The sequence below is a fragment of the Colletotrichum navitas genome, assembly GCF_030913465.1.
Source record: "Colletotrichum navitas strain CBS 125086 chromosome Unknown LY79scaffold_40, whole genome shotgun sequence".
In the NCBI taxonomy this organism is placed as follows: Eukaryota; Fungi; Ascomycota; class Sordariomycetes; order Glomerellales; family Glomerellaceae; genus Colletotrichum; species Colletotrichum navitas.
The window spans coordinates 183,545-207,069 of NW_026850586.1; the positions used below are offsets into that span (position 1 = coordinate 183,545).

The window sequence follows — 23,525 nt, forward strand, 5'->3', positions numbered from 1 at the left end:
CTTTGTAACAAACCGCAGCGTCTTTATATTTATGAAGAGAAGTAGTTGATTTTGCTAAGTCTAAGTACGAGAGAAACATTGCCTAGAAATACTCTTCCTAATGTTAGTCTTATCGGTTGGAGGCGCCACTTCGCGGCGTCTCTGACTGGAACCAGCCACACGAAGCTGTCCCAGCTTCACGACAGCCTTTTAATTAGCCAATAAAGTCTTATAACCATTACAAACCTGTTAGATGTGTATTTGAGTAAAGTACATAAGCGTTTTCAATACACTTCGATTTTGGCTTCCTAAACAATTGTCGCACACAAAAACGACGCCGTTAATTGTATGGCAGCAACTAACGCCTTATATTACTGTACGACAACAATTTCCTTGTCTTGGTAAAGCGGCTTAGGGGCATCAATAAAACCCAAGCAATCACCAAATCCAACGCCATTCCCAGCGTATCCACTAATACGCACACCGTCACTGTCCTGTAGATATATCCGCTTCTGACCCGTAGACGTTTCCCACGCAACTTTACCGCCATTAGTTAACTCAAGCAAGCATCCATGTTCGTTATCCCCTGTCCCCGACACCGTCCCTGCTGACAAGACGTCGCCAGTCCTAAGATTACAACCGTTAACTGTGTGCTGGGAGATTATATCTCCGAACGTCCAGTGCATCCAGCTAAGCTGCGATTTGCAAACCAATGTATGTCCGTCTTCTGTCAATACCTCGGCCTGTAGCGTGACATCATAACTAGACTTTTCCTTGCTTAAATATGGCGGAGACGGTTTTGTCTTTGGTAAAAGCGGGGTCGCAAATGCTTCAAGCGCTTCAAGCGTGACCACTAATACAAGCCTCGTAATTAGTAACAATAATACAATGAACAAGGCCTTACCATCTTAGGACTGACTCACCCCAGGGACTAATTGATGTTCCGAAAGACTTGCCGTTCATTGGACCTAGAAGCCCCATCTCTATGCTCTGAATATCGCGAGCTTATTTCTATTAGTACTAGATCCCTCCCAGGACGTAGATAAAACAAACCGCTCCAATCAATCATAAGAACAAGGCCAAATATATGGTCGGTAGCGTCGGATACAGATACGTGTGTTCCGAGTTGTGTCGGCTTGCCAATAATACAAGCCACTTCTAGTTCATAATCCATTGCACGTGAGGGGCCAAAAATAATTTCTTCCCCGTCATGATATAGCCCGTATGGCCGGGCAAATCTCCCGCCAGAAACAATGGATGATGACCGGCCAACGTAAGAGATCGGAAATTTTTCTGCCAGTGGTAATATAGATGGCTTTACGTTTTTGATATGGTCTAAAAAGCACGCGAAAGAGCTAAACTCCTGAACGCTTATGGGTAAGTGTAATTGGACATCGTCGACAGATACACTGTACCGGGATAGTGTGGAGTTGTCAGACAAGAGCTGCTGTATTTTTTTGCGCAATTGCTGAAGCTCAGCCTTGTCGATGGCTGCCAAGTCATTGAGAGTGGCCTAGGCGAGGCTCAATATTAATAACAGCCCTGCGTTACTAGTGGTCAGAAGTAATACTGATACCTGACACAATGCGGACTTGACATTTTCAGATGCTTCTAGGCCTAGATCCGACAGAAAGACTATTGAGTCTTCAACTCTTGTGACTACACTCTTTGGGCGAGTGGAAGTACTTGCGATCCCAAATGGAATGTTGGCGATAGAGAAGTGCTCTGAGAAGCTCATGGCAACTAACGCAGTTTAACTGATTTCTTTTTCCCAAAAGATGCAACCATAAGATATGGAGGAATACGGTATGGTGGCCTCCATCATTGCATTCGTACTCTGGGCTTTTATATACCCTACCGACTGATGTCACATGTCCGGGATCTCTGAATTAACGAGTCGAGCCATGTTCCTTGACGTTTCATAGCTAGATAAGCTTTAAGGTCTTGAAGAAGCTTTTCAAGATAAACCATACTTACTGCCACCGATACGTACGGTTAACCGGATCACCAAGACCCAGGTGAAACCAATACAAACCCAATTTTGATTGCTGACAATCTCTTGTACCTAATCTCTAACAACCCTAGCCGGTCTGTAATACCGAGTTAAATTATATAACTTACGACGACGTAACGTAGTCCACCTGTGCACCGGTCACATAAGTGAACGGGTTACTTTTCTAGAATTTCGCATAACCTATCATTCGCTCTACCGGTATTTTCCTCTACCTATCCCTTTGAACACGAGCGCTACCTATTATGCCTTAGCGGCCACAATAGCAAGGGCTGACGGCCAATAACATAAGCACACTACTGACATAACTTGCATCCTGAGTAGCCGGTTTTTTTTTTCTGGCCCGTGCGACGCTAAAATAGGCCTCCTGGTGTTCAAAGGGATAAATAAACATGTGTGATGGACCGCAGCGTCTAGTCATTCGAGAATAAATTGATTATCTTATTAAGAATCTATGGACGATCCGGAGAATTGGCAGAAACACTAATTCAGGGAGATCCGTGCGGATGGTACGCCACATCTGTAGCGGTCGCCACTGATACTAGCTACACGAAGCTATTCCAGCTTCACGACAATATGGTATAACATTTAAACGAAAGCGATTTAGTTCTAGCGCTTAACGCGCTTATATCTAACATGAAATGAAACGTCTAAAAACCTACATCTTAGTACAATATATCTTAGACAACGCCCTAACAACAATACAATAGCTAAATTACAAAACGTAACATCTAACTACTCTACTAGAATATAATATTATATAAAGAGGAGACTGTTGGGACAGCAGTTCTACTAATTTGTGCGTATAAGTTAGCAGCCTTGAAGAAGTATAAGAACTACTACTTCTAGCTACAACTAGCAAGCTAGACTTAGAGAATTTATGCCTCTTAAACCCTAGTTTCTTAATGTATTAAGCTATCTACAGGTTTGTGAACTAAAAATGGTAAAAGACAAAATATTGAACGTAGTAGCCTTATTTGAAGTACCATCTCTTTTATATTCTATATCAACCTTTAAAGTCTCTATTTAAATTTCAGGCTGTTCCACCATTGACGCGGATGGTCTGGCCTGTGATCCAGCTAGAGTCCTTGCCTGCAAGGAATACAATGACAGATGCAATGTCCTCCGGTGTTCCGAGTCTTTTAAAAGGACTACTTTCACTTGCAACCTTAACCATTTCTTCTGATCTACCCTCGTAAAAGAGAGCAGTGCCAGTAGGCCCAGGGGCAACAGCGTTCACGGTAATGCCTTTCCTAGCGACATCCTTGGCTATAAACTTAGCCATCTGATCGATGCTGCCCTTTGTCGTTGCATACAGAAGATATGGTGGGGGAAGGTAACTCGTCATTAGGACTGACGAAGAGAGGAGGATAATCCGACCGCCTTCAGGGATGTGAGCAAGGGCTTTCTATAAAGATTTGTAAGTCATAAGTTGGCACTTGGTCACCATCACAGAGGGGTAGTGCTACCTGAATCAAAAAGTAAGGACCTTTAACATTGGTATTGAACAAGTCGTCAAAGTCGGCTTCCGTTGTGGTCTCAACAGTGCGCATACGCATAATGCCAGCATTAGGAATAAGTACGTCAATCCGACCAAACTTCTCGACTGTAAGATCGACAAGTCTCTGCAGTTCGGATAACTTGGAGTTATCAGCGCGCACAGCAATTGCACGGTCGTGGCCAATGATCTCGACAACTTCGTTGGCGGCGGATACATCGCTGTTGTAGTTAATCACGACCTTTGCCCCTTGGGCTGCAACGCTGATGGCAATGGAGCGGCCGATGCCCTTCGACCCCCCTGTAATAAGGATTACCTTATCTTGTAGTGACATGTTGTAACTGTTATTCGGAAAAATATCGCGTGGTATAGACGAGTTTGATGTTCCAAAATCTTTTGACAGAGCGCAGGCAGCGTAGGGAGTTCGGGAGGGGCCCATTACTTCAAATATAGTGCCTGTTGATAATCTCGTCACGGCGAAGGCGGTCACACTATACAGTTCTAAAAGCTTACCGGTCTCGGACCGACGGACGTTACTACCCGGGGGTATTAGTCAAGCTGGCTGCGCTAAAAAAAACCTCCCCTGCGGAGGTGGTGTTTAACTTTACCAGAACCTAGCACCCCCGAGTAATGCTCATTGGGAAAGGACATAGTTCCTGATCACATTTGCATGGTGATGCCCGCTCAGCTGACGCTGCGCAAATCCCATGCCTAGGCCGGGCATGGTGGAACAGGTGTCAGTAGCGCCTTGCCAGATTCAGTCTACTTCTGGGCCATGGCTGTCGTTGTGAGGATGTGGTTTACTTCAGTATCCTACTTACCCTAGCTGGCTGGTGCGGATTGCTGTACAGGTGGCTGCCTGAAAATCTTAGCACAAGATCTATCCAGATGTTGAGTCGCGGATTAATTGATAAAGTCATTGCCGCAGCTTATTGACGCGTTGACTCAGGCATAGGGTAGCAAGTCAGGGCAACCAACTGAATCACAAAAACTTTACCCCCTGTTCTGCATTATATTATAGTTACGCCGGCTGGCTCGCATCTACCTGTAGTCAGGCTGTAACAGACATAAAGTTAAGGTTGGTAAAGTTAAAATCATACAGTAATCATACAGTGAAACTAGATAGAGGGTCCCTAGCACGGCAGAAAAACAACTGTAATCGGCGACTTTTATACGTTCCTTATAATCATGGAGTGATAACAATTAAATAATACGTAAAATTATCGTACCTATCTGTGAAAGTTGATTTAGGTTTAGTGGTACGTTTGATACTTGTAGTGTGTATATTTTGGAAGATTCTATAGGTACAAGGACATCAGAATGTTTTACTACTTCAAAAAAGTTCCCAAGTCAATCAGTAGGTATACGAGTTAGCTATTCCTGTAGGCATATATATATTGTTTCCTTAGGCAAATTTCATAGCAGCTAATTCGTAGAGTTTAGTAGCAGATTTCAAATAAACTCTTATGTGCAGACAGTTCCGTTATACACATAGCTACCCAAAGCAACAACATAAGCCCGAATTTAACAGGACTCTGACAGTGACGCTCCTGCCGATAGACCTTCCCGCCTAAACCCGCTAGGTCAAAAGATCCGCCAATGCTGACACTCTTGCCAGCACTGATGTCAACACTGCCTTATAAGGCATAGAGCCTGACCCTAGGCCCTAGAGGTACTGTCTGTGACACCGAACTAGCACCAGGACCACAGCCCCAAGGTTGCTTTCATCAGTACGGATTTAACAGGTCTAATCGCTACTCAGGCCCTTAAATAGGTAAGCTGTAATGACTTGCGTGGTGCTTTAGTCAATACTTATAAAATAAGGGTACAGGAGAGCTGCGTAACATAAGGCATTAGGCTTAGTTATAAGATAAAGAAATCGGTGTTACATACTATAGCGACGAACTTCTATCCTATTCCTTATGGAAGGTAAGGTTTTGGAAATAAGATATTAAGTTATAAAATTACTTCCATTCTTTTAAAATATCCTACTTACCTATACAACATACTGTAATGATTCTTCCGGCATGAGCAAAACCGAATTTGAGAGCATTGTGACAGTTACTACAATAGCTTATGAGTCAAGCCACTCAAGATGCAGCCGTACGCAGGTAAGATACAATATTTTAGTGACGCACAGCGCCTCGACTAATAGCGGGTATCATAACATAAATCTTAACACACCACCTAACGCCAGCGTTCGACACAGTTACGCGGCTCCGAACGGTCCCATCAAAGCATCGCTAGGGCCACCAATCCTCTTATAGGAGCTACCGGCAACGAGACCTGTGACCTGGCGTCCAATGGCAGAGATTCAAACGGTATCGCACCTGCCCAGTTCTCCTGGGCCGTCGTGATCATTATGCGCACCCAATGAATCCAGTCCCATCACAAGTAATATCGCTAGACGCAAAGGAGACGACCTGGCGTCCGATCGGAAATCTTGCCACGTTGTCACACCCGGTCCCAAGATCGTTCCGCTGGTCAGAGCACTGTAAAGACATTTATTAGAATTCTGTTTCGTTTTCCGCTCTTCTTTCTTCCTTTTGTCTTTTTCTTAGTAGGATAGAAACTTACACAAAACGAGTTCAACCCCTGACCACTACAGGTTCCAGTGGGGTCTGCAACACCTTGGCCGCAGCACAACGGACCAGTCAGAGGCCTGGCAACAGCAGGCGTGGCAGGCCTCCTGCCGAGTCTACTCGCGCTGCCGAGTTTGCTCGCGCCGCCGAGTTTACTCGCGCCGCCAAGAAGAGGCTTGATGCTGAGCGCAAGAACGGTAATCGGAGCCAAGAAGAAGAACAGAAGAGCGCAGCGCATTTTGTTTTTTTTTGTTTTTTTCTTGTTCTGGCTGATTAAGGAGATAATGGCGATGAATCAAAGTGATGAAAGACTGGGCTGTTATGGATTCAATGATTGTTATGTAAGCCGTGATCAAAAAGCAATGTTGTTGTTATAGTAAGGACTGATAATTGTTGATACTGTGTAATCAGTAAGAGAGTCAGAAGACAGACTATTTAAACTGGTTTTGATGAGGCTCTAGAGAGAACTACGCATGAAATCTGTACTAAGAACTGATAAGGAAACGTTATTAACTGGGCTGAAAGGGACCTGGTTATGTTCAGTGTATGATCAACGTTGCATGTATGAGTAGTTTCACAGGAGTCATCGGACAGGCTTACAATAGTCCCTGCATGAGCCTGAAGTACCATCAAGGAATATAGCGGGTTAGAATTCAATTGTGGGATTGGTCTGGGCTGGGAATATTGTATCCTTCCGGGTGATACCCGGTGTCAGGTACGTGCAGGCCAGTTAGGGAGTCATTGTCGAGTCATTGTCAGCTTAAGATGTGTAAACTCGTTTCAGAAGGTATCCATTCGGGCTGCCGGCTCCCAACTGAGTGGCTTAACGTGGGGCTGCATTTAGTGTTATAGGCTTAAGCTATACAAGGCATTGTAGATCATTGACTATGAAGTGCCTGGTATGCTTCGGATGAACCGAAGACATAACAGGGGTATTCCAACGGCCCGTGTATCATATGTGGCCTGCGCTCGTGTCGGTGCGAGCTTTCATAGGGAGGTATGACTCGTCGGCGCTTGTCTCGGCTCTCTTCATCGGATCGTAGGATTCATCGGCACTTGTCTCCGCGCGAGACTTCATAGGCAGGTAGGATTCGTCGGCGTTGGTCTGGGCTATTGAAAATCAGTATGATCATTTTTCAAAGCTTGGACTGCACGTCTTACCATGCCCTGGGCCAGGAAGGGTGGGCAGCGACACGACACAGGCAGTCAAGACGGCGACGATTATGGTAATCTTCATGTTGGAGGAAGTTGGGTCAGCTTCGAAGTTGGGTCAAGTTGAGATTTCTGTGGGAGGGAAATAATTTGATTTGAAATTTAACAAGTTTGAACTCGAAAGTTATGAAAGATTATGATGTCCTTTTTAAGACTTTTTCTAATGTATAGCCACGCGGATATGCCACCACTTTGTCGCTGTAGCTAAAGAATCTCAGGGTTAGAAAAGTATCTGAAGGAGCGCGAACCCTGCTTGCTGCTACATCTAAGGGTCTAATCAATGAGGCAGGTGATATTGAGATACTCTCCGCGGTTTGGCGATTCGTGATTGCCACGCAATTCAAGATATGTAATAGATTTGACTCGAAGTTGAACCTGTACTTGCAGATTTCTTGGGGTAGCAAATGAGTGACTTGGGGCGTGAAGGAATCATTTGGTGTTCATTAGTACATGTGGATGGTAGGGTAGGTAAGATGACCCAACATTATCCTAAACTGACCTTCCACTTCGGCCTTAGTTTGATGCCCCCGCATCTAGGAGGATTCAAGATGCATATCAAGGTTAAGCGACAAGAAGCCTGTGACGATTCAAAACTGGAAGCACAGTTCATCTAGTTCCGACGGGGTTTGTGCTGATAGTCCACGTTCTGGTTCTCTAGGAGACACTAAGAGAACATAAGAAAAAAAGAAAAAGAAAAGATCTAAAGTTTCAACCTAAACGAAAATAACCTCAGTTATACTTGCCGTTGATATGAGTGGGTGTGATAACATTGGGTGTGATAACATCACGATATTCAGGAAGCCGAGCGTTGGACAAGTCTTACCACAGCACTAATGGCCGCTGAACCTTGTCATAGGTGGGAAGGGCGTGAAATACTTGATTCGATCAAACAATTCTAGCAGAACATTCGTCAGAGTTGACAGGGTATCACGCATTGTGGTGTGCTAGGAATGGGTCATCCTGACTTGGAGAGCGAGGGCTATATCTGGTCTTCTTTGGCGGAGAATCATACTTTGGGTATACAAAATCTTTATCGGAGAATCAGAAACATCGTTATGCATGGTTTTTAATGCTATTGGTAGAAGCCTGGATCACGTCAGCTAGATAGATGTAAGTAGGCGCAGAACGCCGACCTAGATAAGAACAAGGCATGCACAAGACCTTCCTTTTCCAGCGAGAAGGATTTGGCTTCGTGGTCATTTATTGCGCTAGCCATCGCCCAGATGACTTCTACTGTTGATCTTGTGGCGGGTTCCGACAGTTTACGATAAGCTCTCAAATCCTTCGTGTCTGGGCTGTTCTAAAACCAAATCAGCGTTCAGAGGTGATATGTGACAAATTTTCCATGTTGTGTCCCGGCAAAATCTTCTGAATCTTGTCTAGATACACAAAGCTACCTAGAGATTACTGCCATGCCTCAACATTTAGACTTTCGAACATTATTGTGCCCATTTGACGCCCCAGCCCAGCTCCATCAACTCCCTACCTTCGAGAGGACCGCTTTCAAGAGATATCCAAATGGACAGGAATACCAAAGAATACTCGCCAGTTTATTCTGATGAGAATTTCACTTCCAGCCTTGACAATGTGGAGATTGGATTAGCAACAGCGCAGGCGCAACGCGCATTGCAATTGCGCAAGCTCGGGTATTGGGCTCTCCACACTGCGCTGATAACCGTCTACACGATGATCTTTTTCGTTTCTATGTTCTGGAGCAAACAAGCGACTGGTGTTTTCAGCCTGATTGACTGTAAGTGAATTTGTACTCCTTTTTTCTTCCTCGGATTTCCCTGGGTTGACTGAAGCACGCAGCGCCGCCGAGCACCATTGGTGAAGAAACACACCTCGAAGTTTTCCCGATCCAAGGGCCACCCCATGGCATATATACCGGAGAACCAAGACCTGAAGTAGACCAAGCATGGAAAGACTTGTTGCAGTGTAAGTTATGAGGTGCGATTCAATTGGTTAGAGCTGACATAAACCATATTTTAGATAATAATATCAGAGTCTCGGAAGATTGGGTGCGCCGTTGGGGTAGGGATCATGAAGCTGTTAAGCTACCTGACGGCGGCTATCTTGGAATGCTGAGCACCTTTCATGAGCTTCACTGCATTGTGAGTGCGGCGTTTACCCGAGGATGCTGTCTGGGATAGCTGACCAGACATAACACAGAAACGACTCTATCAGACCCTGTCTCCAGAGTATTATTTCCCGAATGCGACCGAACAAGAACTTGCGATTAACCGAGAGCATAACCGTGAGTCTAGCACCAGTTCCGGGAGTGAATATTGTACAACGGAGGATACGCGCTGAATAATTTACCGTGCGGTAGAACATTGTCTTGAGGTCCTTCGAATGGGTGCGACCTGCCGTGGCGACATTTCCATCATCACTCATATGTGGACTGATATTGACGCTCGACCCATTGTCAACCAAACAGCGCCGCATCAGTGCATTGACTTTGACAAGGTCATGGAGTACTCTCGGATGAACACAGTCGACGTGTACCAAGAGAACTACATTGTTCACCCTAAATTTGGTATGTATAGTTGAGGGTCAGACTGGCCATTGGTTAACTGAAGATAGGACCATCATTTCCCCAGGGAAATAGCATCAAGCCCTTTCAGGAACACAGAATGGGACATCATCAGTAGTAAGCCCACAGCGTCTTGGATTTCACTGGAAAGGAACCTAGGAAATCGCGAAATGTTTTGTTATCAAGGTTAAATTTGCTTTACTGTCAATATTACCAAGATTAACCCACGGTTGTTCACCAAGGTTAAGTGATTCAGCATGTTGTGACAACAAATTGGAGAGAGGGTGGGCGAGCAAGCGTCAGTCGTGTAATCTGGGCCAAGGTCTCTGGTCAGCAGAGACATGGAATTACCTAGCCTATGTCAGCAGTCGTCAAGTCGCAATACATGTCGCCCTTGGGAAGGGAACCTGGAGCAACATTTAGGCGTGAGAAAATGCTGGTATCATTTGCGGCTGCGAAGAAAGATATGCCGTATTTCATTCATATGTAGAAGATAAACCAAATAAGAATAAGTAACCAGAGAAAACGGATCGATTGTACTGCAACCACTCAGATATCATAGAGAAGCCAAACTTGTTTCAAGCTTGAAGCCACTGATTATTAAGGTAAGATACCCTGTTCGCAGATGTGGTGCTTCACACCGAAGAAGACCCGAAGCCTTCGTCTTATTGGCTCCACACCGAAGGTCACGTGCACCTCGATTGGCTGGATTGCAAACAAGAAAAAAAAAAAGTTCTTGCGGTGCACTTACTACAAGGAAAAGATCACGTAGACTACCCTTTTTTTTCCGCCGACAATCTACGCCCCCTACGTGATATCAATCCCCGATTCTCAAGATGCATTTGATGTACACTCTCGACGAGGCGGGCAACCGTGTCTACACCCTTAAGAAGGTGGCCGACGGCAAGGTCACCAAATCCGCTCACCCTGCGCGTTTCTCTCCCGACGACAAATGGTCGCGCCAGCGTGTTACGCTGAAGCGTCGCTTCAACCTTCTGCTTACCCAGCAAAGTGAGTTTCCGCGGATTGTTTGTGGGATGGAGTAATGCTGATTCAAACTCCAGAGTCTGAGTAAACTGGTAGGCCGCGCACGCACTCAACCCAAAAGAAAGTCCAGATACCCGGCCAAGATACCTTCGCTCCAGCACAACAACCATGCTCCGATAACACGACGACTTATGCGGGACGAGCCAACGGCTAGGGTCTGGCGCGGTACAAAGTCGCGGGGGGGGGGGGGACAACAAAGTCATGGCGGATTGCTCCTCGAGACTCGTAGATACAAACAAAAGTCAGGTTCACAAAAATGGCGTTGGGGGGAAGGCTTGCATTCAATGGGGGGGAATTGGAGTCTCATTACTCGATCCTTGATGCGGTAGATGCTCTGTGACTTTGAAACCAGAGCGACGCATCTATAAATCATCCTTATTTTTTACTTCTTCCCACCATCCCTTTTCCCGTCCACCTGGTCCTCTGAGGGCTTACCCTTTTCTTCTATAACGGGTCTATCGTGGTATCATGCAGAACATATGAACATCAGCTTCAACCTCACTGCTGTGCCTCTTCATCTCCTCTTGCGCCCGTTGATGTTTCTACCGGGTCCTAGCTTGACCCTCCCGTTGGCGCTTTGTCGATCGCCTGTCAGAATGCTGGGGAGGTAATCCTCGTCCATGAGGTCTCTCCGCCGGGCGCGTTGTTTTTCGCCCACAGCCTTCTCATATTCCTTTTGGTCCTCTGCAAAAATGAGATTCGTACCCCAATTGTTCTTGCCCCCGGCATGCTTGTCCAGCTTGCCGCTGGCCGTGCCAGCCACAGGCTTGGGGATACTATAGACGTTGCCTCTTTTGTTCCACTGGAAGTTACGCTTCAGGTGGATCTTGAAGGTGCCGTCTTCTTCCGTCGTGCATGAAGTACGAATCAGGGTCGCCTGTCCGCAGCTCGGGCAGAACTGCTTGTCCATCTTCTTGCAGACCTGAAAGCACCCGTGGCATCGCAATACCCAAGTCTTGAGCTGAGTGATGCGAGACATGGACGGCGACAGAAGATTCAGCCCGATTCTCAGGGCGACATTCTGCATAGCATAGTCTGAAGTAAGAATGCCAACCTTGATGTCGATCGCAGGTGCTGTCGGTTGGAGCAGCTTGCTGTCCTTCTCCTTGTGCTTCTTGACGTTGGACGGCGTGATCCAGCCGTCCTCGGAGTCCGATCCTTCGCCCTGCGCCTCGTTGGCATCGGCAACATCCGAAAGCGCAGGCACGGAGACAGTCTTGTCGTCCACCTCAAGCTGGCTCATGTCTTGGGTGATCGCCGACGCCTCTGCATCCGAGGATGACGGTTCCGCTGTCTCATTCTCCAAGGTTTCGGTTTGTATCGTTTCCGCACCCGGTTCCGAAGAGACGGCCGCTGATGGCTGGGCCGACTCTGCAGCCGTTGTATTATCGACAGAAGACATTTTCTGAACCTCGACTTCGGCGTTGACCCCGTGTTTCGATTCCAAGGCCTCGCCGCCGAGTGGCTTGGCGTTGGCGACACGCTGGCCGGGCTCCTTCCTCAACCTCTGGTCGCCTTCATTTTTCTCGAGCTCGAGCTCGTAGGTCAGAGCAAGCAAGTGTATATCGGGTCTGCTGAGAACCTCGAGATCACCGGAGCGGCGCGCAAAGTTGGAAACAAACTTGATACTGTCAGGGCGGGGGCTGCGGATCTTGACGAAAGGCATCAGGGTCGTCTCTACTCGGGTGCGGGTGTTGACGTCGCGGATTTCTTCGATGATGGATGGCAGCATATAAAGCTCGTCGGCTTGAGCGAGAAGCGTGCTGACGGGAGGGTCGTTCTTGATCAATGGGCCGGTATCGAGGACGAGGGCGTGGATGGGCTTGCGCTCTTCAGGTGCCGTTGGGCTTGTGACCGCAGGGGCGGCGGCCACCGAATCATTTGACATGGTGGCAGATGTTGTTTGAATTTCCGCGTATAAAAACCCACGTCGCAAAGAAAGAAAGAAGGAAGGGGAACTATACGAGCAGTCCTGTCGTGGTTCTGACCGAATGCTTGAGGCAAATGGGGAGGCGATGCGGCGAATGATTTTGAACGCAATGGGAAATTTCTCTATCGCGGGGTTGTGGTGGGGTACCTCACTCCCGATAAGAGCGTCCATAAGCTCGGTCAGTAAGGTATTGCCGTCAAATGCACCTTGACCGCCTTTGTTCACCGTTTTGTCGGTGTGGGGGAGCCGGATCCTAACATCATCATTTTCCCCACCTTAGATACTGCCGGCGTTTGGGTACTGTTGCGGTCTGGCAGTCGCCTGGATTGGTCACGTATACCGAGAGATCTGGGAGCCTGTAACCAATCCATCTTTTCTCCCGAGACCACGGACACCATTATTTTATCACGACTCAATCAAGGCGACGTCGGATCCAGTGTATTTTGATGCCCTTATGGATATGGCCATGGAGCTGTTGAGTTCTGCCGACCTCAAGAGTCCGGATCTGAAAGCGCCATCGAAAGTCTCGTGAATTCCCAGATCCATCCTAACTGAGATGCAAGGGTGAAGTCTCCGGGTCTGCCATGGAATGTCGGCTGTCAGGGTATGCTCTCCTTAGAATATATATATATATATATATATATATATATATATTTATAAAAAAAGAAGAAAAAGAAAAGAAATCATCATCACGCAAACGAAGATCCCAAGGCTCTCAATACAACACCGCACTTTGTCCCTACAACCTTCCTTTCTCAAAAAGTCCAAACAACTGGTGGAAATGGGATTACGGCTTCGACGGGTTGTTGATGAATGGTTGGAATTACCGGTACATGTGCAAATTAGCCCCAAGACGGCTATCGGTACCGGTGCTCGGTGACTCTACCGATAGCCGTCGTGCAATATGCTGGCGGGGGATGAAATCCCGAGGTAAACAACGAACGTATTGGAATCCATCTCCCTCCATGAATAAAGTTGTTGTGTGTCTCTCTCTATCATCAAACTTCGTGAGATATTCTGGGTTGGCGAATTACGATTTCATCACTTGGGCAGCAAACATACCTTTATCTGTTTTCCCAGCATGTAAGTCATCCTAAGTGTCCTTGAGGAGAAGTCTCAAATAAATAGATCCCCCTCCGTCGCGGGTCTTTTTGGGTTCTGTCCTTATTGACATAGTCGCCGATGGATGTCTGCCGTCGTCAATAGTGAATCCTATCTCTATACGGATAAGGTCTGCTCCATTGCCAACCGGGATTTAATGGTGCAGAACATACCAAAGTGTAATTATCGTACTTCTCCTACGGACGGACCCTCTCCATTTCTCGGGACTGCCTGCATTGAGCGCGAACAGGGGCTTCCACCCCACTAATGCTCAGCGGACGTCGGGCTGAACTCGCCTGTAAGCAAGACCGCTGTCCTCTCAAGGTGGCCCAAAGCCCCTCTGCTGGGTAGGTAGGAGCTTGTGAGAATGACTGATTCAACGCAGTCTTGGCCACAGTAAAGATGCACCGTGCTTGTAAGTAAAGGTTGCGGGGCTAAGTAGTCAACTGCAAAAGACGGCCGAGAAATGCGAGCGCACAAGCACAGTTCAGACACTGCGCAACATCCACAGCCAATCTCTTCCACCCCCTTCCCCATCTCCTCCCGCACATCCATCCCGACGTATCCCACGTCCTCTGCTGCCGCTCTGTCTCTCTGCGCCAAGTAAACTGCTGCACAGTGCAACTGTTCCCCAGATTTGTCCTGCATACCGGTACCTAATCTTCCCAGTCCACCAAGTATTACGTGGTTGCCTTGCCTCCCAACACACATACAAAGGCCCACGCCGATTCCTCTCCGGAATGGGCAATCCATGAGCCCTAGACTCCGAGCCTCGTCCCTCTGTTTCTAGGTCTATTGTGCGCGCGCCGAGTCCCGGTGAGCATAACTTAACGAGGGCGCCCACCTATTGAGCTATCTGGGAGAATGGCAAATTTGTTCGGCAACAGCAATGTCGGCAACAATAACAACGACAACCTTGGACGCCATCTCCGACCCGACAGACCGCCGACAGCCGCCGCCGCCACCGCCGTCACCACCACTTCTTCCTCAGACACAAACATAAACGCAGACCTGGCCGTCGCTGCCACCATAGCTACCACTGTGACAGCCTCAGCCTCGGCCGCAGCCGTGGGAGCCTCATTGTCCGTGTCCCCGAAACCGACCAAGCGGTCCTCGGCGACAACATGTGTCACCTGTCGAGCCCGTAAGGTTCGCTGCGATGGACGACGGGATGTCTGCAGCAATTGCGAACGCCTCGGCTTCTCATGCACGTATGAGGATTCTACTTCTGATGCCAATGGCCTCGCTGCCGCCCCTACATTTCCCCTGCCGAGACGCCGTGTTCGCCAGGCATGTCAGAGCTGCCATTCCCGGAAAGCTCGCTGTAGCGGGCACACCCCGGCCTGCGATCGATGTCGGGCCCAAGGGATCGAGTGCGTCTATCGGGCGTCTAAGCGGACGCGACTGGGCATCAACCCTCCCGGCCGCGGCGACCACGGCGACCAGATCATAAGATCGCCAACTTCATCGACTTCGGTTACGGCCACCCACCGTGACCAACCGAACCGTCGGTCGTTGTCGCGGGAAGAAGCGGTTCATGATTCCGACGCCGCTGGGCCCGACGTCGTTACGTCCAATACACCGAGTACCTTCAATCATGACTTGTACGCTGACTTACATCCTCACTCTCGCCACCATGACATTCACTAACCTTCCCTAGGCCTGTCCCTGATCCCCAGTTTGAGTCTCTCATAAGCCGGGCTTTGGACAACTTCTTCCGCCATGTCCATCACATTCCAATGCTGTCGTTTCTCCACCGAGCCTCCCTTATGCAAAGGCATCATGCGGGGGGCCTAGACCGTCCGCTACTACTTGCTCTTATCGGCATCACTAGCGTGCTCACCGACCTGGGTCCAGGGACAAGAGATTATGGAGAAAAATGTGTCCAAGAGTCCGAATCTTTAATCCTCAAAAGTCTAGAGAACGCTTCAACCATCAAAGTCCAGACTCTCGCACTCATCATCAAATACCGTATTTTGACCCGTCGCTTCTCAAGTGCCTTCATGCTGGCCGCTACTGCGGCGCGATTCGCCACGGCTCTCCGGCTCAACTACGAAAACCCGGACCTCTGCTTTTTGGCTCAGGAATCAAGGCGTCGACTTATGTGGGCGCTTTTCATGATAGACCAAGGCATGGCCGGGGGCTACCGGGACCTCACCTTGTGGACCCCCGAGACAATTCACATTTCGCTCCCTTGTAACGAGAGAGACTTCGAGTTCGACCTTGCCCCGCCTTCCTTACGGCCACTGATCCCTAGCCCGGATGAGTCTGAGAACGATGACATTGGCAGTTTGGCACTGCACGTGCGCATCCTCTGGCTGCGTGGCAGAATCCTCAAGTTCGCCAGGAGAGCCTCCAACTGCTCTCACGAAGACCTTGGGCGACTCCAGGAACAACTAGAAGCGTTCGCCAAGGAACTTGCAGACTTTGCCGAGCGATTGCCAGTGTCTTTTCGCTGGTCAGACAACAGCCTACGGTTGAGGGCATACTCGCCCCGTCTTTGTGTCTTCATCATGATTCATGTCTGGTGGCGGCAGTGCAATTGCGATCTCTTCAGGATAGGACTGGTTGGGCTCCGCGATTCGCTATCTCGGTCCACCTCGGAGCGGCTGGGGCCTGGTTTCATCGCCAGATGCCAACGACAATGCTTTGAGCACGCAATGGAGATGTCCAACATGTTCGCCTCCATCAAGCAACTGGACCACTATCCCGTCGCAGATCTGGACATGCCCGTCTGTGCTTACCAGTGCATCCGGATGCTGTATTATATCTACCATCTCAACGCGGACGAGTACGGACTCACGCCGGATACACTCCGCAAGAAGGCTTCTGTTTGCCTTGATGTGACCAAGGGGTGCTGTTCTGGCACGGCAGCAGTCTCGATCGTGAGTGGCGCAAGCTGTAGCCAGCGCTGTCCGGTTACTAACTACTCAATAGCAAGCCGATCTACAAAGGCTCATGGATCACGGACTCTCGATACAGGCCACGCCGAGCCGGCTGCTCAGCGAAGAGCCCCCCGACGACGAAAGGAACGGCAACGGGGCCAAACGCGTCCGCCTCAGCCGCGCAAAACAAGTGCAGTTGGTCGAAGATCCCGATAGCGGTGCACCTGCTGCGGATGAGCTCACGAACCGACCCTTCGGCATCGGCGCCTGGGAAGACATACAGGTTCCCGAGACTGAGAAGCCGGTTGAACAGGCTCCTGTGCCTCCACAACCTACATCGATCGGCTCGCTCGAGGTCAATAATGCGTTTGAGGGTGCCCTTGACAGCCTCGATTTCAATATGGAACCCATGGGGTTGGATTCGCTGGCCTGGTTCTCCAACGAGTGGGCACATGGAGACTTTCAGGGGGAGTTCTGATATCCGTGCGCCGCCTTCAATGACCGTGTATCTGGTTGTCGCTACGGAGGCATACCCCCGTTATTCATCCGGACGCTTGCTCTTGCCGTTCTGCGAGCATTTGCAAGGTCTATCTCGACCAGCACTGCGAGAGTTGAAACCGTTAGCTCCGGCCCATTGACCACAGTGCAGCCTACTGGGTAGCATAAGGCCTTTGGGTGATGATCGGCCAGGGCATAGGCTTGGTAGCGACTGCAACGCAAAGACGTCGACATCTCTGGGCTGCTGGCAAGGAAAAATACCTGTGCCCACAACCTACCCAAGGATTTCGGGTTCAGCGCTCGGAAATTCTGAGCTTTCCTCGCCGCTCATTGATGAAAGGATACAAGAAGTGGAGGTCCAGCTTCGGAGATTGATTCAAAGTCTGACTATGCACGTCGATCAAGTAGAAAGCCTGAAAGGACGGCAGCGGTGTATTCCGTCATTCGGACATTCTTCACACAAATGGGACATTGGGATAAAGAGTCTTGAAAGTAGGAGCTTCGCTGGAGCCTTCTGGGGGGTTTGAGACCAGTTCCCGTAATATATACACAACAGGCCGCGAGGCATCGTCCTGTAGCCACGTATCATATCATAGGTGGCTCATTTTACCGTCTCTTAATATTAATGTTCAACCCCAGGGGCTTCCTCAAGAACCCCTCACTCGTTTCCATGTAATCCTGTCTCAGCTCGACGCGGTATCTTCTCGCCCACGTCGACACAATTAACTTCATCTCCATCTCCGCCACGTTCCTGCCCACGCAGGCCCTAGGCCCCGTGCTGAACGGAATAAAGGCGTTCTTCTGCCTCGCCGTCACCGACTCCCATCGCTCTGGACGGAACTCGTGCGCATCGGGGCCCCAGATCTCCTTGGAGTGGTGCATTGTGTACGACGGAACGCTGAGGACCGTGCCGGGGGGAAGTAGTGTCCGCGGATCGTCACTCCGGGCGATTCGGGCGGGATCTCACGTGGGAGACCGATGCCGGAGGTGGAGTGGTAGCGGAGGGCCTCGTTAATGGTCATGGCGAGATAGGGCAGGTCCTTGACCATGTCATAGGTCGGGACGTCGCAGGTGGCAGGGATGGCTCCGTCGAGCTCCTTTTGCAGCTTCTCGAGCACGCCGGGGGTTCGCGCGACGTGGTACAGCAGCGCGCACGACGAGTTGGACGTCGTGTCACTGCCGGCGATCAACTGGGTCAACGCCTCCGCCGTCAGTTCCTCTCTGCCGAGTGGCTCTCCCTTGTCGTCGCGTCCCTCCATCAGGCGCGCGAGCAGATCCAGACGGTCAATGTCGGGAGGGTTGTCCAGCCTGGACTTGACGCGAGCGATAGCCATGCCGGCAAGGTTCTGCACAGCCTCCAAACCCTGGCTGAAGAAGGGATCCGGGAGGTACTTTGCCCAGGGCTTCAGTTCTGGCAGGATCCCCAACGTCGCCGAGACCTCGCCTCTGCGGTTCAGAATCTCGATGGCGGACGCGTAGATGGGCGGGCTTGTTGGCGACTCGCGGACCTCGGCTATGTCAGCGCCGACCTTGAGCATGCCGAAGGGTGCGCCGAAGGCGAGGTCGCCAATGATGTCGAATGCCAGGTAGTTGAACCATTTCAGACAATCGATGGTGGCGCCGGCGGGGTTGTTCTTGACGAGCTCGTCCCATTTCTGGACAAAGAGAGCCAGGTTCCCGTGCATGTACGGCTCGAATTGGCTGATCGACTTGACGGAGAAGGTGTGCGAGACCAACTTGCGCTTGCGTGTGTGCTCGTGGCGGTCTCGAGTGTTGAAGAGGCCCCGGCGGATGGAGACAAAGGCATCGTAAAAGTCGCTAGTGTAGGAGATCAGTCCGGGTGCTGGTCATACGCTTGACCCAAACGCAAGGCCAATGGATTCCGTGGGAAGCTAGCCGTGTTGGCAATCAGCGGGCGTGGGTGGACTCACGCTTTCAAAAAGCCGTTTCCATGACCGTATATGGTCTGGATGGCTTCATCATCGGCGATGCTCACGTGGTTGGGCTGGATCCGGACGACTGGGCCCAGCTTCTCGTGGACTTGATCAACTGTCTTGTATCTTTTGCCGCGCCTGACGACGGACAACAGCCACAGGTTGGTGAACTGTGCCGGGAACGGAGCTGGTATATCGCGGAGGTGACCGAGTGTGACAAAGTATGGGTAGAGATAATATGCGACGACGCCCACCACCAAGAGGGCCGGTGCCCAGGGCGAGAGCAGAAGCCCAACAACGGCCATGGTCAAGGTTTACTCCCGAGCAAGGCCGGCGGGGTAAAAATTAGGTTGAGCTCGTGCGAAGAACGGGTTACAGGTGGGAGGTTCTCCAAACTTGGGGCGTTGAACGGAAACAAGCGAACAACCCAGGGCATGTCATGACCGGGGCGGCGGGGCCTTTTTGTACTTCCAGGCCCGTTTCTCGTTCGTGCAAGCCCGTATTGTTATCCGATAAAACAAAAACAAAAGACTCGCGAGACGTGATGGCAAACCGAGACGCCCGCAATGCTGTGCGAATCATGCACTATCAAGCTTTCTCCGGAACCCTGGCAGTGGACCTCTCGTGGCCCTTCGTCGTGTAACGCACGCAATGCTAGGACGGTGGATGCTCGTTTCGACACCAGAATCAGGACCACGCTGTCCTAAAACCTCTCACCCAGCGGGCCCCCCCGCACCCGGCACTAAGGTCGGCAATGGCGGTTGAGGCGGCAATCGATGTCGGCATCACGAATCGGGCTATGGGCACGATGCAAGCCAGGCCGTCCGTCCTACGTAGGCACCGCCCACAAAGGGGGCATGGAACCTCCGCATTTTGCACGTCGACGGGTTACACACGGAGCTCGGTCGTCACGAGAACATGATGACATCCAACGTGCTTATTTTTACATTAGCGGTACATGAACCAGCTACATAGGTTCTCTTTGCAACATCGCCTGCCGTGGCACCCTGGGGATTCTAATTTCTCTCTAAACGCCGGAATATCAATGCCCTATATGCATGGCTGATAATGATGATATCAAAGAAAGCGCTCTTCCGATGTCCAAATACGTCCAATGCAAATGCAAACATGACATTATACCGACTACCACCATCATCTCAGCATGTACGACAGGTCTGGCAAATTACGCACAAACTGGTGCACAATATCAAAGCCCTCGGTGCTGTGTGCATTCCGTGGCTGAGTAGTCGACCCCGTATGGAGGCCCGTCGTGGGACTGGTCTCAACCAACCCTTCCGCAGAAAAACCGGTTTCACCAAAACTCGAAGCGATCCGCGGGTCGCTCAGGTTCTTGCTCGCCAGTCGCTTCACCGTCGACGCCGACCTGGACAAGTCTGAAAAGCCGTCGTGGCTTCGGGGTATATCTGCTACCCCAGCCTGTGGCTGTGCCTGTGTGGGGGCGGGGGTGGGGCTGATGGCACTCCCAATAATCCCCCTTCCTGATTTGTCCCGGAAATTACCATCGTCGTAAAGCCCGGTGCGGAGTACACCAGAATCAGGGTTACTGGTCGTAAAGCTCGCGACTTCGGGCAGCGGATTGGTCGAGAACGAATCCCAGCTAGTCTTTGGGAGGGATGCGGAGTCAGTCGCTTCAGCCGTGGTTGGCGACACCATGTCTCCCCATTCGTCCTCGCCCTCCTCGGCTTCCTCGGCCGCAGGACTCGTCGCCTTCAAAGTCGGAGGTGTCGGCGCGATCGGCTTGATAAACGCCGGCAACGACGCGTGAGACTTGGGCTTGTTATCAAACCCAGTGAAGGCGAGGGAAATCGGTATGCTAGGAGCAGAAGGCCTTGGTGCATTTGCCTCCGTTGCTTGTTTCGTGTCGCCGGCCCCCGAGCTCCACCCAAACGCTGCAAGACCTTCCCAATTGCCATTTGCTTGTGCTGAGATTGGGGTGTTTCCCGTGGATCCAGGAACCATGGGGAAAGTTGATAAAGGGGGGAGACCACCCGTTGAGGTCGACCGAGGAACTGCGGGCTGCCGCTTTTGCTTGCGGCCAAAAACTCTGTCGAGATCAACAGGGGATGCCGCCGTTGTGGCATCCCAGCCAAAGTTTTTGCTGCCCGTATTCCCCGCCGATCCGCCGCGGAAAGCTCGCCCTCCAAACGAGTCTTCCTCAATCCACCGGCGGACAGTCTTCAAGGTCTCTTGGCGCAAAGTAGAGTTGGTCCAATTGATCCGCACGTAATTATCGTCGTCGCCCGCATTGTGCTTGCGAAGTGATTCATTGCGAGATAGCCGGTACCACATCTTCCGCTCAGGTATGGTTGTGAAGCTGTCGCGAACAATACGATCTGATACATCCTGACTTGGTCCAGAAACTTCCTCCGGTGTGCCTGGTAGGAGCAAATCAAGTTTACCCAAATCAATGTCGAAAGGATCGTGATCTGGCCGTATCGACTTGGGCACCTCATCAATGTGTCCTATCGATTCGTCTCTGTCTTCAGGCAAGTTTCTTGAATCCACATATATTGAGCCGGGATGTTGTACCTCCCTGTCGGCCTCGGGTTGCTTGTCCGCTTCGCTACCGTGATCCGGAATGTCGCTAGCGGCTGTTTTGGGCTCTCGGCTAGCACTGCGGCGTGGTATGATCCGCTCGGGGGTGGTTGCTCTCCGCTTTGCTATCCCATCGTACATTTCAACGAGCTCCAGCACCTTGCCAGAGGCTTTTCGTTGTGATGCTTTGGGTGCGGCATTGTCCTCGATAGATGTCATGGGCGAGTCCGCGTGACTGGTATCTGAAGCTTCATCGTTGTCGGCGCCATCCTCAGATAAGGCCGACGCAGAGGATGGGGCAGCTTCGTCGCCATGCTTGGTGGTGGGAGGGAAACAGTCGGAGAGGGGAGTGTCGCTAAACTTGAGATGTTCGTGTGTGGAGTTGGGCATCGGATCAGCGAACTGGGTGGCGATTGGTTCATGCGTGACAAAGTCTTGTTCGAAGGGGTTGGCAGAGTCGTTCAACCCCAAGCCCACCTGCGATGATTCGAGCACGGGCGGCAACACATCGGGGATCTGGGGCAGTTGTGCTAAAGGCTCAGGGTCGTCTCTTGTGTACGTTGACACATGGTTGGCCCATGGATCAGGCGAAGGCTGGCCTGAAGAGACGATGTTGGGAGTGATCCGAGGCCCAAGTCCTGGCGAAGGTGACTGGCTCCGGGGCCATCTGGGGGTACTGCTTTTTCGTTTGGATTCGTAGCTCGGCGTCAGCCCCTCGATCGGCGCAGCCTCGTTCCCCCAAATCCATGGTGATGTGCTGGTAGCTTGTCCTGGATCGGGAGAGGCCCAGTCGCCATAGTGATCGTCCTCAAGCCATGCTGACTGGCTGGACGGTATGGTCAAGCTGTTGGGAGTGGAAAGGAAAGCGGGAGGCGGAGGTTCAAGTCTGTTTTTGGAGGGACTGGTAGAGGGCGCGGTTGTAGTGTCGGTGGTTGCCCAAGGAGAGCCCCATGGATCGTCCATTGTGGAAAACTAAGAACCATGTTGTTGATGTGGTCCAATCGAGTGAGCCCGCGGATTTCCGCAAGTCGAGAAAAGCGTCGGTCGTTGGGACGGAGGGTCTAGAAGGCCATGTTGTCGTCTCAGGTTGTCGATGCGCGGCTCGCGGTTGGGTGCAGAGACGTTCCCGAGAGTTGAAGATTAGGGACTGGCAATCCGACGGAGAGGGTGACAATGTCGAAAGGATTGGCGTTGTCTCGACGGGTGGACACGATAAATTGGGCAATGAATTCGAGAGTCGAACAAGCTTCGCGGGTAAAAGATACGATGGAAAAGCAAAAGCAGGCAGGGGAATGCAAATGAGACATCAGACTGTTCCGCCCAGTCCAAAGCGAGTCTCAAGTCGTAGGGGCAGCCAGAATCAGCATCAGATTCCGGGGCGGCGAGTCGGAGAGCGTCCGTGCACCGCCAGGAGGTGCTCGTTTGCGGTGAGCTTCAACTCAATGCGTGTCTGACATTCGCCTCGGCGGTCACAGTTTGCGCTGCAGACCAAACTTTCCCAGATAGCGCTCAGAGCCGAGGTTTGACCGGGCTTGCTTCCCGATAAGGCTTGTGATAAGGAAACTGGTGGTCTGGCCGGTAGCTCGAGCGCCGATGACGGCATGCGATGGAGGGGCAAGTTGGGGAGGGCCAAAATAAAAAAAATTAAATAAAAAAGGAAGAAGAGAAGGGGGGGAAGAAGAAAAAGAAATGTAGGGGTACAAAGGTAAAGCCAGGCAAGAGTAAACGAAATGGCGGTTGGAATGTTTCTAGAATA

At 50.6% G+C, this 23,525-nt stretch overlaps 11 protein-coding genes across 11 annotated transcripts; 4 read left to right on the forward strand and 7 right to left on the reverse strand.

Annotated features, from left to right (window-relative positions):
• Positions 1-329: 329 nt before the first annotated feature.
• LY79DRAFT_634405 (fumarylacetoacetase) lies at positions 330-1,717 on the reverse strand (the record flags this gene model as incomplete). Its single annotated transcript, XM_060562233.1, has 4 exons — positions 330-832; positions 903-983; positions 1,033-1,492; positions 1,556-1,717. The coding sequence occupies 4 exons, from the start codon at positions 1,715-1,717 to the stop codon at positions 351-353; spliced, it is 1,185 nt and encodes a 394-aa protein (XP_060412887.1). The 3' UTR covers positions 330-350.
• Positions 1,718-3,023: 1,306 nt separating this feature from the next.
• LY79DRAFT_517962 (short chain dehydrogenase) lies at positions 3,024-3,822 on the reverse strand (the record flags this gene model as incomplete). The annotated part of the gene is made up of 2 exons (XM_060554985.1): positions 3,024-3,398; positions 3,460-3,822. The coding sequence occupies 2 exons, from the start codon at positions 3,820-3,822 to the stop codon at positions 3,024-3,026; spliced, it is 738 nt and encodes a 245-aa protein (XP_060412888.1).
• A 1,763-nt stretch (positions 3,823-5,585) lies between these two features.
• On the reverse strand, positions 5,586-6,395 carry LY79DRAFT_557552 (uncharacterized protein). The gene is made up of 2 exons (XM_060558102.1): positions 6,066-6,395; positions 5,586-5,980 (listed from the first exon to the last, which is right to left on the reverse strand). The coding sequence occupies exons 1-2, from the start codon at positions 6,306-6,308 to the stop codon at positions 5,849-5,851; spliced, it is 375 nt and encodes a 124-aa protein (XP_060412889.1). The 5' UTR covers positions 6,309-6,395; the 3' UTR covers positions 5,586-5,848.
• Positions 6,396-6,891: 496 nt separating this feature from the next.
• LY79DRAFT_557553 (uncharacterized protein) lies at positions 6,892-7,375 on the reverse strand. The gene is made up of 2 exons (XM_060558103.1): positions 7,232-7,375; positions 6,892-7,180 (listed from the first exon to the last, which is right to left on the reverse strand). Exons 1-2 carry the CDS (start codon positions 7,305-7,307, stop codon positions 7,023-7,025), a joined length of 234 nt encoding a protein of 77 aa, XP_060412890.1. The 5' UTR covers positions 7,308-7,375; the 3' UTR covers positions 6,892-7,022.
• A 1,425-nt stretch (positions 7,376-8,800) lies between these two features.
• LY79DRAFT_591188 (uncharacterized protein) lies at positions 8,801-9,936 on the forward strand (the record flags this gene model as incomplete). The annotated part of the gene is made up of 6 exons (XM_060561244.1): positions 8,801-9,032; positions 9,095-9,220; positions 9,275-9,396; positions 9,455-9,539; positions 9,615-9,821; positions 9,869-9,936. The coding sequence occupies 6 exons, from the start codon at positions 8,801-8,803 to the stop codon at positions 9,934-9,936; spliced, it is 840 nt and encodes a 279-aa protein (XP_060412891.1).
• A 718-nt stretch (positions 9,937-10,654) lies between these two features.
• On the forward strand, positions 10,655-10,893 carry LY79DRAFT_670725 (Nop10p family nucleolar RNA-binding protein; the record flags this gene model as incomplete). Its single annotated transcript, XM_060563817.1, has 2 exons — positions 10,655-10,829; positions 10,883-10,893. 2 exons carry the CDS (start codon positions 10,655-10,657, stop codon positions 10,891-10,893), a joined length of 186 nt encoding a protein of 61 aa, XP_060412892.1.
• Positions 10,894-11,379: 486 nt separating this feature from the next.
• Positions 11,380-12,753, reverse strand: LY79DRAFT_517895 (Nin one binding Zn-ribbon like-domain-containing protein; the record flags this gene model as incomplete). The annotated part of the gene is made up of 1 exon (XM_060554979.1): positions 11,380-12,753. One exon carries the CDS (start codon positions 12,751-12,753, stop codon positions 11,380-11,382), a length of 1,374 nt encoding a protein of 457 aa, XP_060412893.1.
• Positions 12,754-13,286: 533 nt separating this feature from the next.
• Positions 13,287-13,993, forward strand: LY79DRAFT_258593 (uncharacterized protein). Its single transcript, XM_060551918.1, has one exon. The coding sequence runs from the start codon at positions 13,380-13,382 to the stop codon at positions 13,890-13,892; it is 513 nt and encodes a 170-aa protein (XP_060412894.1). The 5' UTR covers positions 13,287-13,379; the 3' UTR covers positions 13,893-13,993.
• Positions 13,994-14,760: 767 nt separating this feature from the next.
• On the forward strand, positions 14,761-17,259 carry LY79DRAFT_517975 (uncharacterized protein; the record flags this gene model as incomplete). Its single annotated transcript, XM_060554987.1, has 3 exons — positions 14,761-15,500; positions 15,557-16,781; positions 16,834-17,259. 3 exons carry the CDS (start codon positions 14,761-14,763, stop codon positions 17,257-17,259), a joined length of 2,391 nt encoding a protein of 796 aa, XP_060412895.1.
• Positions 17,260-17,885: 626 nt separating this feature from the next.
• LY79DRAFT_670728 (cytochrome P450) lies at positions 17,886-19,518 on the reverse strand (the record flags this gene model as incomplete). The annotated part of the gene is made up of 3 exons (XM_060563818.1): positions 17,886-18,146; positions 18,221-19,097; positions 19,211-19,518. The coding sequence occupies 3 exons, from the start codon at positions 19,516-19,518 to the stop codon at positions 17,886-17,888; spliced, it is 1,446 nt and encodes a 481-aa protein (XP_060412896.1).
• A 581-nt stretch (positions 19,519-20,099) lies between these two features.
• On the reverse strand, positions 20,100-22,934 carry LY79DRAFT_258637 (uncharacterized protein). Its single transcript, XM_060551919.1, has one exon. The coding sequence runs from the start codon at positions 22,730-22,732 to the stop codon at positions 20,366-20,368; it is 2,367 nt and encodes a 788-aa protein (XP_060412897.1). The 5' UTR covers positions 22,733-22,934; the 3' UTR covers positions 20,100-20,365.
• Between the last annotated feature and the right edge of the window lie 591 nt (positions 22,935-23,525).